At 37.1% G+C, this 18,070-nt stretch overlaps 1 protein-coding gene and 1 long non-coding RNA gene across 2 annotated transcripts in view; one reads left to right on the top strand and one right to left on the bottom strand.

Annotated features, from left to right (window-relative positions):
- The window catches only part of RANBP3L (RAN binding protein 3 like), a 50,509-nt gene that overhangs the window by 10,076 nt on the left and 22,363 nt on the right, over positions 1-18,070 (bottom strand). Inside the window, exons 3-10 of the mRNA XM_030926850.1 lie at positions 12,499-12,557; positions 11,175-11,214; positions 10,595-10,672; positions 9,380-9,454; positions 6,666-6,737; positions 6,178-6,317; positions 3,105-3,208; positions 1,926-2,010 (exon numbers count right to left, since the gene is read on the bottom strand). Coding sequence (XP_030782710.1) covers positions 1,926-2,010; positions 3,105-3,208; positions 6,178-6,317; positions 6,666-6,737; positions 9,380-9,454; positions 10,595-10,672; positions 11,175-11,214; positions 12,499-12,557 — 653 coding nt within the window. The remainder of the gene's footprint in view (positions 1-1,925; positions 2,011-3,104; positions 3,209-6,177; positions 6,318-6,665; positions 6,738-9,379; positions 9,455-10,594; positions 10,673-11,174; positions 11,215-12,498; positions 12,558-18,070) is intronic.
- The window catches only part of LOC115896404, a 28,514-nt gene that overhangs the window by 2,342 nt on the left and 8,102 nt on the right, over positions 1-18,070 (top strand). The gene's annotated exons all lie outside the window — the stretch shown is intronic.

Consider the following 18,070-nt stretch of genomic DNA (forward strand, 5'->3'; position numbering starts at 1 on the left):
TGAAAGGATGATTCTAACAGGCAGCCAAATTTGAGATCAATGCTTTATATACCATAAGAACTCAGTACATGTTTGGTAAATTGAGTGGAATGTAAAGTTGATCCTGTGAGGTTTGAAAAGCATTGTCTGACATTTTGCAGATGCTGTGGCTAATCTGGTGTCAAACTTAGAAATAAGTGATATGGAATAAATGTGCCTAAATATACTGCCTGTAAATTCACCTTGGAGGCTAGTCCGTTTTGGTTCACATCCAAAGGCATAGGTCACAGGTCTAGGATTGGTGAGTTGACCTTCATTTTGGGAATGACAGAAGGGTTCCTAAAATAAACTAAGCCTTTAAAATAACTAATATATGAAAGCCCTAAAAATTTTGGAATGAGTTTGGGCGTGGTGGCTCATGCCTATAATCCCAGCACTTTGGGAGGCTGAGGCGGGTGGATCGCTTGAGCCTGGGCAATTCAATGCCAGCCTGGGCAACATGGTGAAACCTCATCTCTACCAAAAACACAAAAAGCCAGGTGTGGTGGTGCGTGCCTGTGGTCCCAGCTACTCGGTAGGCTGAGGTGGGGGGATCCCTTGAGCCAGGGAGACAGAGGTTGCAGTGAGCCAAGATCATGCCCCTGCACTCCAGCCTGGGTGACAGAGCAAGACCCCATCTAAAAAAAAAAAAAAAAAAAAAGAATTGGAATGAACTGGCTTAACGAGTTGGTTCTTTTATTAATCTAAATCCGTACATGGGTTTTAAAATCTCTGCAGCTTCTTTGGGATTCTTCATGTAACTGGTATTCCTGAGACAAGCTAGGCACGTTCAAGCTATCTCAGCCACTTTCCTGACTTGAGTGAAAGCTGGAAAAGGTATGAAGATGTGATTGACCAGATAAAACCATAGGCATGGTTTCCCACAGCTTTCACTTTTCTGTACAATTTTCCACTGTAGATTACACTGTCTTAGAGATCAGAGTTCTGTGGGGACCAGAGAAGCAGTTACCTCATTGCAAGAGGATGCTGAGCATTAAATAAGGATGATGGTAATAACAGTGAGGGGTTTTCACTAGGCAAGTAGATTCTCCTAGGCAAGTAAAGCACTATGAATTTTCTCTGAAAGCTAGGGAAAGAAAAGTTATAATAATGCTTTTTGATGTAAGAGCTTGAAAGTAGGGTTGTGATTAACTAATAAGAACAAATTGGTCGCTGGGCGCAATGGCTCATGCCTATAATCCCAGCACTTTGGGAGGCTGAGGCGGGCAGATCACGAGGTCAGGAGATCGAGACCATCCTGGCTAAGATAGTGAAACCCCATCTCTACTAAAAATACAAAAAAATATATAATATATATATTAGCCGGGCGATATATATATTAGCCGGGTGTGGTGGCACATGCGTGTATTCCCAATTACTCGGGAGGCTGAGGCAGGAGAACAGCTTGAACCCAGAAGGCGGAGGTTGCAGTTAGCAGAGATCGTACCACTGCACTCCAGCCTGGGTGACAGAGCGAGACTCTGTCTCAAAAAAAAAAAAAAAAAAAAAAAAAAAAAAAATTGGCAAATAATTTTAAATGCATCTTGTGGTAAAATGATGCAAACTATTAAAATATCATTATCAATTGAGCTTATCTAATGATTGCAGATAATTCTGGGATTTCCTTGGGTACTTCTGGCTTAACACAAGTCAAAGAACTATTTAATATTTCACATCAGTAATAATGTTATAATTATACAGTTCCCTTCCTCTGTGGGTTTCTATTATTTTAACAACTAGGACTTGCTTCCCAGGAGAATCTTTCCAGTTAAAGAAAGAAAATGTGCCGTTGAACTCAGGAGTTAAAAAGTATTATTCAATTTAATATTACTTTTAATTAATTTACCTTTAGAAATTTAAAGTGACAGCTCTGTATATAGTAATAGAAACATATACCAAAATCTTACCAAAACTCTTTCTACCATGTTTTCTCCAAAAACAAAATTGGAACTGCAGTTTTTAAAAGAACGTTTATCTTCATTTGGTTGACATCTAAGAAAAAGGAATAAGCATTTACTATTTTAAGTACATGGATAAAGCCATTTTAAACTTTGAAATAATCAGATAATGTAATAGATTTATGTAAATCAAATTTACTGCTCATTTTTGTTAGTTCGAATTTAATGAGAAATGAAGGAAAAATTCAAATAGTGGCATCCAGAGGTGATTGTCAAAATAGTTTCTAGCTATTACAGCACTGACAGAGACCAGTCCTGACTGCCTCATGGCCATCACTGCACTGGCTGTGTGGTCAGCCAGGAGGGCTGCCCAACCCTTTTTGCTTTTCCAACACACCCTGTCTAATACCTAATTTCCACTCTTCCCTTCTCCAAGTGGCTGATGCCTTTAGCAACCAGAGATCTCCAGGGCAAAAGCAAAACCCTATCTGTTATAATTGAGTGTGCATTGGCTTAAATTTTTTTGCCTCCCAGAAACGTTTTTTTTTTTTTAATGTTAAAAGTGTTTTTCCTGATGAGAAACTTGAAGACAGGAAGCCCTCTCTTTGTAGACAGATGTGCTCAGGGTTCATCATTGCATCCCCCATGTGCACAGAAGGCACCTGCTACCGCACCTGGACAGAGCCCAGTCATGTGAGTCAGTTTATATCCACAGCTAGTTTTAATCTCTCAGATCAAACATTTATTCATCACTAGTAATACTAATACATACTAATAAATATGGCAGATTTATACTGCTTTCCTTGTTGTTTATCTAACCCATGCCAATAAAAAATGAATAATGCCAAAATAAAAGAAAAAAATGCCAGAGAGAGAGGAAGAGAGCCTAATCTACTAACCGGATAATTTATGCCCAACTAAATAAAAGTTTAGCCCTACATTTTCAAAAAGTTCTCACCCAAGTCAATGAAACAATGAAGACAATCCAGTATTAATATGATAATATTTAAGTATCAGAAAATTTTTAAAAATATTTTAAACTTGTGTTCCTGTAAAACCTCCTTTCAAATGGGAATCTTGGCAGTTTATCCATACAAGGTCAGAAAATTATTTTCCATGATTGGTTATAATAATAAAAGAATGCAAGAATGAAAGGACAACCCTTCTGTTTTCTCATTATTAACTTACCCTACTGATGTTGCACCTAAAAAGTGCTGGTTAGTAGACAGCTGGACTGAAACTCTGGCACTTGATAAATTTTCACTTGACAAATAGGAATTTCCCTCAGAAATCTGAAAGTAAAGAAATCCATCAAAAAGTTTATAAGGACTACCTTACTATAGGACCATCAGACAAGGAAACAATAGTTATAGTTAAACATATTGAAAACTTACTATGTTTAAGTACTACCCTAAGCATATTATGTAGTATCTCATTTACTCCTTACAACTCTATACACTTTGTACTTCTATTATCCACATTTTACAGGTGAGTAAACTGACACAAAGAACTTAAATAACTTGTCCAGGTCACTCACATACAATGGAGATCTCTCTAATACCAGAATATCATAATATTCAGAAATTCCACTATGTTTTGTTATTTTCGCCATTTTAGTCAAATTGGGTTAATTCTCATTTCTGGATTAGTAAAACTCACTTTCAGGACTATGTAATCCTTGGTAACACCCAAAAATGTCACCATCCTATTCACCCAATGTAAGAGAAAACCCCACTCATCTCTTTATCTTGAAATTTTCAACTGGTAACTTACCCAGTCACTTTGCTTTATGTACATATGTGTATGTACAATACCTGAATTAATATATAAATGTAAGAGTGAGGAAATTTAGAATTGGAAGGAACCCTATAAATTATCTGGTCTAGTATTTACAGTGTATTGTGGACACCTTCCTTCCTCGACTAGGGATTTGCAAAGATGTTTCAGGTCGTTCGTGTCTTTTAAAGCCAGATGGGATATGTTTCCACTTAAATTTTTATTTCAATCAATAAAAATAATTTTGAATACTTTTTCTTTTTTAACAAGAATTTGAGAACTGACAAATATGTATCAAGAGAGCATGTGCCATGTTTAGCAAAGATCGAAGTACATGCTCGTGACCTAGTCACTCAGATGATGTATCTCTCAGTCGAAATGGTAGCTTTCACTCCTATGTTGGTTAAAATAGTTATTTAGGCATATATTGTTTAATCTATACATACTGAGTGACCATTGATTAATGATAGGATGAAAATAATTTATCTGATTTTGATATACAAGTTAATAAGAAATATAAAGATAATGGTTCTACAAAATCCACCTAGAGATAGTTTTCACCGAATCTTAAATTACATTCATTTGGTCAAAATTCTTACATAGGATCTTATATACAGTGTGTCTCTGGATCTTCAAAGATCACTAAATGGAAAATTTAATGATGGGCATTAAATTTTCTATTTAATGGGCATTAAATTTTCTGTTTAATGATGGGCATATACAGTAGGGATTTTCAATAACTGGAAATAAGGTTTATTCACTAGACCTTCTAATTTTCTCAAAAATAAATGTAAACAATAGCTTGAAATTTTCTGTTATGCTTGGATCATTTAGGAAAAAATGGAAGAAATATATTAATAAATTTTATTTTAAAAATATGCAATGCAGTGTTTAAAAAATCCTGCCAAGAAAGAAATATTGATGTACTTTTGATGTCATAGCATGTAATTAAAATCTTGCTGTATATTTATAGTGCATGCCATTTTAAAATCAAATGCAATATAACTTTTTAGAAATTAGTCAACACATTATACTTCCTATTATATAATTTAAAACAAGTTAAACACCATGCATCACTCTTTTTTTTCTTTTCTTTTTTGAGATAGTCTGGCTCTGTCACCCAAGCTGGTACCATCTCGGTTCACTGCAACCTCTGCCTCCCGGGCTCAAGCTAGCACTACAGGCGCATGCCACCATGCCCAACTAATTTTTGTATTTCTTGTAAAGACAGTGTTTTACTATGTTGCCCAGCCTTGTCTGGAACGTTTTAGCTCAAGAGATCCACTCATCTCGGCCTCCCGAAGTGCTAGGATTAAAAGCATGAACCACCATGCCCGGCCATATCACTTCTTAAATAAAAGTAAGGAATTATGTAACTTGGTGATAATTATTACATTATATTTAAATGAAAACAGTAATAAACTTATCTAAAATTGAAGACATTTTACTTAAAAATTACTTATATAGCATGCATAAATGATGAAATGATTTTTTAAGTTCATAATGGATCTCTCCAAATCATATCTTACAAAGTAAAGGGTTTAGAAATATAAAAATATTGGTAAATGCTGACCAAGTTCAAGTCCCTTACTTTGCTGATAAAAAAAGATGTTGAATGGGTGCTTTGTTTAGATAAACAAAGATAGTGGCAGAAGCAAGATTAGTACCAAGGTGGTGTTTTTTTACACTTGCATGTTTCTGTCCTTATGTTCACTAAGGGAAAACAAAACAAAGCGAAACTATGTGACCAATCCTCAGTAGTTCAGCTGGAAACAAATGGCTAAGATGGAATAACTCTCAAATTCCAACCTGCCTATCTTGAGTCCTATTCCTCCTGTGTCTGCTTCTGCTGGAAGACAGGGATAGCACTACAGCAATTGAATATATCCCCAAACCCATATCTGCATGGCTTGTGTAAGTTACTAAGTTACTATCTCTTTAGAAAGGCCTACAAAGAGTGATTCAGACACTACATAGTTGGAAGATAGAATTCTTATCTGTCTCTGGAGGCTTCCTAAACCCTTCCAATTACACTGTATAGGGAGTTCTCTGCTCCTGTTATACTGGAATATGGCTCTGAAGTGAACCCCTGGTATGACCTAAACTGGCGAAGATACACTGTGATGTTGACCAGCTGGCGATGTAGAGAAAATCCATATCTCTTTTTTGACTACTGACTATGGCCCCTGGCTACCTCATTGCTTTCCCCGTTCTCACACAGGGTCATTGCTGTGGCACAAGACCCCCAGATTTCTACTGCCCAGTGCTCAGCTTTATAACTTCAGAGAGACCATAGATTTGTGAGACTACAACTCTCCAATGTAAGAGTACAACTTTAAAAAGGTTACCAAGGGCTTTATGCTATCTAGCCCAGCAACAAAACAAAGCTCAGGCAACTCCTATTTCTGGATATGGAGGCCCCAAACAACCTAGAAAAGGAAGGATGAAGGATTGAGGTCAGTCCTGTTATCCTGGGCTTTCTCACCTTATTATTTGTTTTTTCTTTAATCTTGCAGGATTCCAGTGCCTTGTGTCCAAATGTTTTTCTTACTTTTGCACAACTTTGAGCTTGAGGTAGCTGCAAAATAGCAGGTCTAATAACATGTTTAGAATGTTTCACAGGACCTTAAAAGAATAGAATTAAAAGATAAATAAATTTTTAGTGCAATATTCCTTTACTGCCTATTTTTAACTAATATAATTCTTATTTTCTAAAGTCATGTTTAAATGAGGGACTAGTGTTAATTAATCAAAGTCAAAATAAGCATTGAGTTCCCCAGCACTCACACCCTGCCTAGCTTTTGCCCAATAACTATTCATTTTGATCATGAAACCTGGCTTACTTGCATTATTTCTTCATGTTTTGTCACTCTGACCTAACTCCATGCCCCTGACACACACACATATAGGGAGATGAAAATATAGGTGGTAAAATATACAATTTCTGAGGTTCTTGAAATAGAAGCTACATACCTTGTTCAGCACTCTTTATATCAACATTACTTTGCACAAGAGTTGATATCATAAAAACATTGTTTTTCCTCACTGTAAGAAAAAATATTTAAAAATTTTTAAATACAGAAGAATGTCAGATTTTACACTATTTGGGGCTTAACAACCCCGTTCTGAATTTACCAGCAGATGGCGCAATTGGCACTAACAGAGTACTAGGTAGTGCTCTCTGGAGCGCTGGCTCTGCTAAAAATGGGACTGCCGGCCAGGCGTGGTGGCTCACATCTGTAATCCTAGCACTTTGGGAGGCCAAGGCGGGTGGATCACCTGAGGTCAGCAGTTTGAGACCAGCCTGGCCAACATGGCAAAACCCAGTCTCTACTAAAAATACAAAAAAAATTAGCCAGGCGTGGTGGCAAGTGCCTGTAATCCCAGCTACTCATGAGGCTGAGGAAAGAGAATCACTGGAAACCAGAAGGTGGAGGTTGCAGTGAGCGAAAATCGTACTCCAGCCTGCGTGATGGGAGCGAGACTCCATCTCAAAGGAAAAAAACGGTGGGCGGTGGATTGCCAGATGCGTCCCGCTACATAGTTCTGTTTACTTTCAGAAATCGAAGTGAAAATTAGGTGACTAGAGAAAAGGCAGCCTTTTTTAGATCTTTAAATAGTGTACTGTCAGAAATTCTACAGACTATAAAATCTGAATTGGTAATGAACTCTTCGGCATTAATATATAGCTCTTACAGAATATTATAAAACTGTTACCAAAGTTTGCCCACACTTCCTGACTTTTTAATGAGTATACCTGAAGAAAGAAGTAAAGATGACAAATGTGCTAGGTTATTTTTCTACAAGCATGTTGGTGGGGTAAGGCTGTGGTGATGGCTCCAAGTATAGAATTTCTATACATTTCAAAGGGATCTCCTTTTGATTGCAAATTGCAGAAACAGCAACCTTTGGCATTTAATTAATGAAGATGATAAAAGAATAATTGCTTCTTCAAAGTATTCTTTAAGGTGTTATAACATAAACGTTGGGGTAGAATCCCTCCTTTACTTCAGAGTTCAATTTAATGTTTTTTATTATCTTTATTACTGAACATCACCAAAAAATGAGCCATATTTTTCTCCTGCTGAACACCACTAACATTCTGCACAAGATAAAACAGAGTGATGCTTTCTTTTTGTGTGGGTGTCCAGTAAAAAATGAATTAAAGCAGGTGCGTAGATAACTTAAAGCCATTCCTTTGTTTTATGTGTGAATACCATAAAACAGAATACCTTTGCCTCTGGGATTAGGATTTCTATTTCTCTCTCTCTTTTTTTTTTTTTTTTTTTTTTTCTTTGAGATAGAGTCTCCCTCTGTCATCCAGGCTGGAGTGCAGTGGTGTGACCTTGGCTCATTGCAACCTCTGCCTCCTGGGTTCAAGCAATTCTCTTGCCTCAATCCCCCATGCCCGGCTAATTTTTGTATTTTTAGTAGAGACCAGGTTTCGCCATGTTTGCCAGGCTGGTTTCGAACTCCTGGCCTGCAACGATCTGCCTGCCTTGGCCTGTTAAAGTGCTGATATTATAGGCATGAGCCACCACACCCGGCCAGGATCTCTATTTATCTTAATGTCTGAGCTTGTCAGTCAGGTTAGAAGGGTTAGAGACACTAAAAAGTGTCTCTTCTGCATCTGAAAGGTACATGACTGTTGCTCAGTCATGCCTGCAGTTATTACTAAGAATATAGATTTATTCATTGAAAAACTCTGTAGTTCAGGCCGGGCGCGGATGACTCAGGCCTGTAATCCCAGCACTTTGGGAGGCCGAGGTAGGCGGATCACAAGGTCAAGAAATCAAAACCATCCTGGCCAAAATGGTGAAACCCCATCTCTACTAAAAATACAAAAATTAGCTGGGCATGGTGACGTGTGCCTGTAGTCCCAACTACTCAGGAGGCTGAGGCAGGAGAATTGCTTGAACCCGGGAGGCGGAGGTTGCAGTGAGCCGAGACCATGTCATTGCACTCCAGCCTGGGCGACAGAGCCAGACTCTGTCTCAAAAAAAAAAAAAGAAAAAGGAAGAAAGAAAAAACTCTGTAGTTCCTGGGTAGAGGGGGATCAATTCAAGTGAAGTGAATAGTTTGTACTTTTTCTTTCTTAGTGGCAAACTTAACGTGGAAAAGGCAATTGATTGTTTAATAGAAATAAAAACATGAGAATAGAGATCATTTTAACGTGGAAAAAATGCCAACCATTTCAACTATTTTATTATGATACAATAGTTTTACTAAGCAAAACATTATAAATTTCAAGTAAAGAGGAGTAATGTTTTAATTAGTGGAAATTTTAATGGATTTATATGCTAAACTTAAAATATGAATTTAAAGCATAATTGCATGTTTTAAATACTATACATTATAAACTATGTAGATGAACAATAAGAAGTAAAATAATGCAAATTGTTTTTACTTTTATAGGGCTACCTTAAATAAAATAATGCTGTTATAAATGTGAAATCCTAAAAAAAATTAAGTTCAAACTTTCTACCCAAGGTAAAAACATATACTCAGAATTTGTGAAGTTAGAATTCATAAGGTATTCTTCAATGCATACTTTGCTAAGGCCTCTATTTGATCTATTTCTAAGGTGTCAGCATCTTATGATAGCTAAGAAAGAAAAGTCATCATTAATAAGAATGATTTTGAAAGGTCAGAGTGTCAGGCTTGAAGTTCTAGAAACTCTTTATTACCTGATCCAGAATGGGGGAAGTTTGGGAGGTTAGTGATAGATGAAAATCTCATTTGCTTCTGAGACAAGGTTGACACTAAAAGCAGATTGCAAACTAAAGTCACTTAGAAAGTGGGTTTTTTGTTTTGTTTTCATTTGTAGTTTTGCTATTTTGGAAAAATTTCTGTGTCACTAATTTAGAAAAGTCTTTATTTTTATTAATGTAAATAAGGAGTACATCTGATGAGGATGATAAATTAATTTCCATTCAATTCCATTCAACAGTACATATAATATTTATTTTATGGTCACCATATATAAGACACTATCAACCATGAAGATGACCTCAAGGAACTCACAGTGGAGGGGAAATATATACATAGATGCTGTATTACAAGGCGGAAGATATGGAGCTCATTATAAAAGGAATCACTGGAGTGCTTTCAGCATAGAAGAGAAGCAAACTAAGTTACTGATTTACTCGGAACACAGTGTATGATAAAATTATTTTCAAAGGATAGGCGTCCATTTATTTAAATAAGTGGTTGCTTTCTTTTTTTTTTTTTTTTTTTTTAGAGGGAGTCTCATGCTGTCACCCCGCCTGGAGTGCCGTGGCACAATCTCGGCTCACTGCAACCTCCACCTCCCAGGTTCAAGAGATTCTCCTGCCTCAAATTCCCAAGTGGCTGGGACTACAGGCACCTGCCACCATGCCCAGCTAATTTTTTTTTGTATTTTTAGTAGAGACAGGGTTTCACTGTGTTGGCCAGGCTGGTCTGAAACTCCTGACCTCGTGATCTGCCCACCTTGGCCTCCAAAAGTGCTGGGATTGCACATGTGAGCCACCGCACCCAGCCAATGGTTACTTTAAAAATGGCCTTTTCCCCTACTTACAAAGCTAATACGTGCTCAATGCAGAAACTTTGGGAATATAGCAAAATACAGAGGCATGGGCGACAGGGAGGAGACCAAATCACCTGCAAGTCCTCTGCTTAAGATAACCACTGCTGTCATTGTGGCTTATGTTCTTTTGGTATTTTTTCCAATGCTGATAAATGGAATGTTTAAATACTGACTCACTGTACCATTATATAGCTTGTTGTTTTCACATAACAATATATTACAAACACTATTCAGTTGGTAAGCTTTTAACATTACTCTTTTGAAAAGTTTCTCAGTAATTTTGCATTCAGAATAAATATAACAGTGAATAGTCAACAGTCAAGGCTGTACATACCTCCCTGGGACTGAGAATCTGTAATATGAAAAGTAAAAGATGAAGACCGTACACGCTTTCTTGAAAAACCATTACATTCTGCAAGAAAAGCAATGGGAAGGCTAAAATTACTTGCAATAACAAAGTATCCTCAACTCATGATAGGGTAGGATAAACAGAATTTTCTTTTGTCTACACAGATCATCATTTGATAACACATTAACCCTTGAATCACTATTTTAAATATTGGGGTTAATAGGTTGCTGATTGATTATAAACCTATAGGCATATCATGCTAGTATGAAACAATCAGAAATGACTGGTGTCAGCAATAATTTGTATATGCATGTTGAGGTCTACAGAGAATGTTTTTGATAGGCTGAGGGGCAGGGAGTGGAGCACAGTGAATTTTAGTCACTAACATCAGTGTTCTCAGGGACCTATATATCATCTTTCAAAACAAAAGTGAATCTACTGGCATATTTAAAAAAAAGAAAAAACATTAACTTTCACACAATCTGTGCCACATGCCAAAATACTTGTGTCTGCTAATTTTGTTTGTATGAAGATTGATTTTGGAATACAGGATGAAAATCGTTACCTGGTTCTGCTGCTTCATACAGGGTGTCTTCTGCAGGTCTCTAAAAGGAAACAAAACCACTGAGGAGAGCTGAGTATTTGTATTATGTTGTAGGAGAGCCTTTGTATTATGTTGGTGCAAAAGTTACTGCAGTTTTGGCAATTAAAAGTAATGACAAAAATCGCAATTAGTTTTGCACCAACCTAGTACATCAGATTTCCACCCTGCCACTTTACAGAATTCTCAGAAGCCAGGGCTAATTAGCCTGGCCAGGACAAAGCAGTTCACCTTCGTTTGTTAGGCACATAGTCAAGAAAAACCGAAAGTCTAGTCCAGTAGTTTTGTAGTTCAATGACTGCAGATTCACTTGTGAAAGTTCGTTTAAAAATGTAGATTTTGAGGCACCTATTCTCAAGATTCTGAAGTGGTTGTTCTTGGGTGGAGCCCAGGAATTTGTTTTTTAAACAAGGGCTTGGAGGTTGAGTGTTTCTTTCGTTTAGTGTTTTTGTGGGTAGTAGGTTAAATTACCTGCATGGGTAAGAATGAATACCAAGAAATAAGGTAAAGTGAGAATCTAGTGGGGCTTTTTGTTTGTTTAGAGATGAGGTCTTGTTCTGTCACCCAGGTTTCAGTGCCAGCAGTGCAATCATAGCTCACTGCAACCTCTAACTCCTAGGCTCAAGCTATCCTCTAGTCTCAGGCTCCCAAGTAGCTAGGACTTACTACAGTCACATGCCACTATGCCTGACTAATTTCTTTTTATTTTTTTTTGTAGAGATGAGGTATTGCTTTATTGATCAGGCTGGCCTCAAACCACAGGCTTCAAACAGTCCTCCCACCGTGACCTACCAATGTGCAGGGATAACAGGCGCAAGCCAATCACGCCCAGCAACTAATCTTACTGTTGGTCTTACAAAATGGATGATTTTAGTATGATGCCGAAAAAGCAGGCAGAGTTCAAAAGGTCCCTTTAAAATCAAATATCGTAGTTTAGAATTTATTTTTTTACCCGGTTTTAGGCTAGGTCAGTGGTGAGGACTCATATGAGGAGCTATAGCCCTCCCAATCTCTTTCAGCTCCTCCCCTTTTCAAGTTACTCCAAATAAAGTTATTACTATAATGAAACAGTATGTTATCCATAGCTCCAAGACAAGGCCTCTGGCTTCGCATTCCAGCCAAACTGATGTTTGTAGATCCTGACTATATCAATAATCTGGAGGCACTACTCCGCTAGTAAAGAACAGCATAAACCTAAGCAGCAGTGATATCTTTCAGGATAACTAGCTTCCTGAAATACAATTATCTTTGTCAAAGTAAAATTAAACAAAGAAGTGGACAATCTTACCTTAAAAGTATGTTCTCCCTTTTCAAAAACAAATATTGGTTGAGCAATGACAGATTTTTCTGTGAAAAAAAAAAAAAGAAAACAGGCAATAAATCAAAGCATACTCTGACATTTCTTACACCATCTAAAAATATTTGAAGACTTTTTTTTGTTTTTTGTTTTCTCTGCATTTGGGTAAAAGCTAAGCTACTTTACGTGGATACTATAAATTGCACATTTATAAATAATTTAACAGTTAATTACAGAAATAAATACTTGGGGAAAATGATAGCAGTATGTTTCCATAAATAGGTAATCCCATTAAAAGAACATGCTTTAAGTGTTTAAGGAAAGCAAAATATAATTATGTACCTTTAGAATCTCATCAGAGCATGGTGATTAACACCATTACTTTAAGAATAAAAAGTTTCAATGAGTGAAAAATCTAATCTAGGAGTAGTACTTCCACTTAGGTTAGATGTGGAGGTATAAATGATATGCATGCATTGCATTACAACCTTAAAATATCCAGAAATAATTCATATTTCCTTCACTAGAGTAGTCATACACCAAACTTTATTTTTGATATTTAGATAAAAAATTAGTCTTACACAGTGTTATAAAGTAGGTAAAGTTTGTCTTCAACCTTGCCAGCCTTATTAATATTTTGTATTTTCTTATTTTAGATAAGACAATAGAAATTCATTCTAGGGTATGCATAAGTGTTAACACCTTTAAATATGAATGCTTCAGAATTCTTGAGAAATATTATGTGGCAGTTAAGAGCTTGGGCTCTGGAGTTAGTTTAGATAAGCATGTGTTCAAATATAAGTTCCACCACTAATTGACTAAATACTTTGGGAAATAATGTATCTTTACCTTACTTTCTTCATCTGAAAAAAAAAATCGAGATTGTAGCAGTACTTACCTCATAGAGTTTATGTGAAGATTAAATGAGACTTTTAGATTTAAAATTTAACAAAACCAAACAAAAAAAGCCTTAAAGAAAGGATATCTGGCATTCCACCAATCCCCATTCTAAAACTCATAGCTATCATTGCTAAGTGATGACAACACATTCTGGATGAGACCAAGTAGGACCTCAGAACTTTTCTCATTATAGCAACCATTAGCAGTGTATCGTCTTGGCATGCACTGAGGTAATTTGCCATCCCTGAGCTGAATAAATAAAGCTCTAGCTGACAAATTTCAAGAAACTACCAGACATATACAACGTTTGAATGCCAGAAAGGGATTCCCCATTTCATCACAATCTTTTAAGAGTGCCATAAAGTCGTCAAACACCCTTTGTGAATCTCCTAGAGCCATGTGAACTTGGATACCTCTTCCCAGTCCAGTGAAATAAACTGTTTAGTGGGTTTTTTTTTTGTTTTTGTTTTTGTTTTTGTGAGATGGAGTCTTGCTCTTGTTGCCCAGGCTGGAGTGTAATGGCTAATGGCACAATCTTGGCTCACTACAACCTCCACTTCCTGGATTGAAGCAATTCTCCTGCCTCAGCCTCCTGAGTAGCTGGGATTACAGGCATGTGTCACTACACCTAGCTAATTTTTTGTATTTTTAGTAGAGATACAGGTTTAGGTTTCACCATGTTGGCCACACTGGTCTCGACCTTCTGACCTCAGGTGATCCGCCCGCCTCAGCCTCCCAAAGTGCTGGGATTACAGGCGTGAGCCACCGCGCCCGGCCTTGTTTAGTTTTTTTATGCAAGCACTTACCATGCTGTCTTCACTTGGAGCCAAGTGATCCCCAGCAGAAAATCTTCACTAATATATTGGCATTGCCATTCATATGAAACTATAACACAATTCTTTGTTGTTTTTCAAAATGAGCTCCTTTTCCAGAAATTACATTAGATTTAAGCAGTGAGATTTGCAGAGATTTTGAAAAGAAATAGTTTTTGTGAATGTGTAGTGGAGTACTTATGAATTAGAATAATAAATGGGGCTCTTCCAAACTGGGCTTAGGACAATCATCCCTAAACAGCATGACTTGACCTGAGCCTACACAAATAATGTATTGACTTTCCCTCTATCAAAACATACAGCTAAAAACATGCAAAAGTGATCTTCAATGGCAGCATTAAAGAGGAAGTCACAAAGCGTATTTGCAGCTTGGTGGGCATATGGCAAAGTAAAAAGGCCACTTTTGTCCATTAATTCAACATATATTTATTGTGCATCTTTTTTATGCAAGCACTGTGCTGGAAGCTAGGGACACATGGTCTAACTGAAGGTGCGTTAGTGGCAGCACAGTCACCTTCCCTTCTTGACACTGCCCAGAACTTGGTTAGCAAAGAGATAACCTTCATACTTCTTCCCCCTAGGTTCTTTCCCCTTCTCCCAAACAATTCTCTTAGCTCCAAAGACTGAGTCAAAAGTAAGCATTTGTCAAGCCATTGGGTCTACAGCAGATTTGTTTACCTGACCCAGCAGGAAAATCTGAAAATAAAAACAGGGTCCTTAAAATTATATATTTAAAATGTAGCCTTTTTTCCCTTTCTACTATAGTCATTAATCCTTTTATTCAACAAATATGTATTGAGAAATGACTATGTACAAGACATTTTGCATAGTATTGTGGATGTTAAATTAAGTTTAGCCTAAAGCTACCTCCTTATAAATTCTGCCTAAAGATTTCTTTGTTCGTAGTGAACTGGATGTCTAAACAAACTGGAACCTACTCCTCTACCAATCGCTGAGTTTTGGCCAATCACAGGAGGCCAACTCTTCAAATAAAGCAAAGCAAAAACCAGCTGTAACCAATCCAGCTGTTTCTGTACCTCACTTCCATTTTCTGCAGGTCACTTTCCTTTTTCTGTTTCCTTTTTCTGACCACATGGCAGCACTGGAGTCTCTCTCAACCCATTATGGTTTGGGGGCTGCCTGATTCGCAAATTGTTCTTTGCTCAATTAAACTCTAATAAATTTAATTTGTCTAAACTTTCTCCTTTAACATGGATAAAGCAGTAAAGAAAACAGATGTAGTCCCTGCCTTTTATAGAGTTTACACTGAGGGGGAGAAACAGAACTAAGTAATTAATTACACAATTATTGAAGTTCAACCGGGGTAAGCATTATAAAAGGGAAGTACCAGGCTCTCAACAAGTAACCAACAAGAGAATCTTAGTTTTTGGGGTCAGGGTAAGGTTTCCAGGAGAGGTGATATTTAGGCAGACTTGTAGGATGAGTAGAAGTTATCCAGGCAAACACTGAAGAAGGACATTCCAAGCAGAGGGTAAAGCAAGAGGAAAGTCTCTGAGGAAGGCTGGAGCTTGCCACATTTCAATAATGAAAGGAACCAGTGTAGCTGATACCCTAAGAAAACAGTGGGCAAGGTTTACAAAACAGGACTGGAGATGAGGCTGGAGCTTTGCAAGGGCTTGTAGGTTCTGCCAGGGAGTTCTGTTTTTATTCCAAGAAAAATGGGATGTCAAAGAGGGATTTTAAGCGGGGGAGTGATTTGCTCTGATAGGAATTTTTTCTTTTAAAGATCACCCCTCCTGCGGTGATGAAAGGGTATTGGGGGGAAGGGACTAAGGGAGAGGAAATGAGGAATCTAACTAAGAGGCTAGTCTAAGTTCTAGAAAAGAGCTGATGAGGCTGCTCTTTTCTTTCTTTAAAATCGTGCATCCATGACTTTCTTTTTAAAGAGAAACCGAATAATTAAAAGTTTAAAATACAGTCTTCTGTGGCAATGAAAGAAAATGAGGGGTTTAGAAAGAAATACTTTAAAACGTAAAAGTTAATTTTGCTATTTTGCTTGTTTTGAGATCCATGTAGCATTTAATGAATCTCAATATTCAATGTTTTTTTTTTCTGAAATACTTCATTAAGAGAAGACATTCATTCACCTCACAAATATTGTATTGAGTACCTGTTACAAGAAAGAATACGAAGTACTATCTATTAATTCAATCCCAGTTCACTTGTAATTCTGCTCCACAAGGAGGGTACATTGTGGGTCAAGTGCTTTTATCCATCACCTGGTCTAAATTAATCATTTTAATCATTCTGTGGATTAAATATGGTTTCTGCCACTTACAGATGAAGAAACTAAGGCTTGGTTTAGTGCCTCACTAAATGCATACCATTAGTAAGTGGCAACACCTTTAATTGAATCTAGGCCTCCTGCCTCCAAAACCATTGATTTAACTTCAATGCATCATACTGATGTATTATCCTATATGGCTCTACTGGCACAAATTAGTCCCAAATGTATGATATGTGACATAATCCAGCACTATGCTAAGGAAAAATCAGTATGAAACAACAGGACTTTCAGCTTTGTCAAAGTTGATTGACCATACACGTGAACTTCAACTCCCTGATTAAATCAGAAATCACAAAATAATAAGGCTTTTTTTGTGTCAGGGAGGAAGAGGAAGGCACCACAAATACAAGGAAAAATGAAGATAAATAATAGCAACAAAATTTTGGAAGCTGGGAGGCAGAAGGATAAGTGGTAACTGACTTTGCAGCCTAATGGAGCCTAAACATAAAAATAAAGAAATAGTGTGATATGTGGAGATATGGAGGTTAATGCTGAAAGAAACAATGGTGAGAGTTGGATACGGTTGTCTCTGGGGATCAAGAAAAGGGAGAGCAAAGGAGGGCACAAGGCTGAGTCTCCTGTTTTTCCAGAAAAGCCTCATAAAACCATTTGATTCCTTAAATCACATGAATATGTTTAACTTTGAAAATATAAAAACTAAATTAAAAAATAATCCCTTTTCTACCATAGTGTCAGACTCCCAGAAGTAGAGGACAAGCCCCATACTGCTTGCCAAAAATAGACTTCTTATTGAAGTATACTGCCCAGCAAGCATGCAGTCCCTTGCTTCTTGAACTTAACTGTTCTTCACATTAAAATATGTGGAAATAAAGGTGTAAGACGGAGTCACTGAGTTCAGAAAGCAATCAAAACTTCCACAGAATAACTGAAGATCTGCTTTTTATGATGCCATCTAAACTTTTAAAAGACATTTGCTTTAGTCCTTGGCCTTCACCTTTACTCAAAACACTCATCTGAGTCTGTAGACAGGAATTCACTAGGAAGAAAATCCAGTACAGTGGTCCCTATTATCTGTGGCTTCAGCTACACGTGGTCAACAGCAGTTCAGACATTTTGAGAGAACATTCACATAACATTACAGTATATTGTTAAAATTGTCCTAGACTATCATTCTTAATCTCTTGCTGTGCTTAATTTGAAAACTAAATTGTATCATAGGTATGTATAGGGGAAAAAAGGATTCAACTGAATATTATATATATATTTAATAGCTTTGTCCTCCAGGATTTTAAAGTATTACACTATCACAGTCAATGTTTACAATAAACTTTATTTTTCTGTTTTAATATGTACTATATACCCGCCCAATTTTGGGTGGGTTATAAGGTGTCCCTACCTTTTATTTCTGTATCTTTAAATGACACCTGGTCTCTGACAAATAAACCTATTTCAACTGGGAAAGTAACTGGAGGATTTTGTTGCTGGATCCTCTCAGAGGTGGGGATTTGAAAGGATCTACTGAGTCAAAAGAAAATGTCAAGATAGAGTAAGCTGCTGAGAA

This window comes from Rhinopithecus roxellana, chromosome 3 (assembly GCF_007565055.1).
Source record: "Rhinopithecus roxellana isolate Shanxi Qingling chromosome 3, ASM756505v1, whole genome shotgun sequence".
Taxonomy (NCBI): Eukaryota; Metazoa; Chordata; class Mammalia; order Primates; family Cercopithecidae; genus Rhinopithecus; species Rhinopithecus roxellana.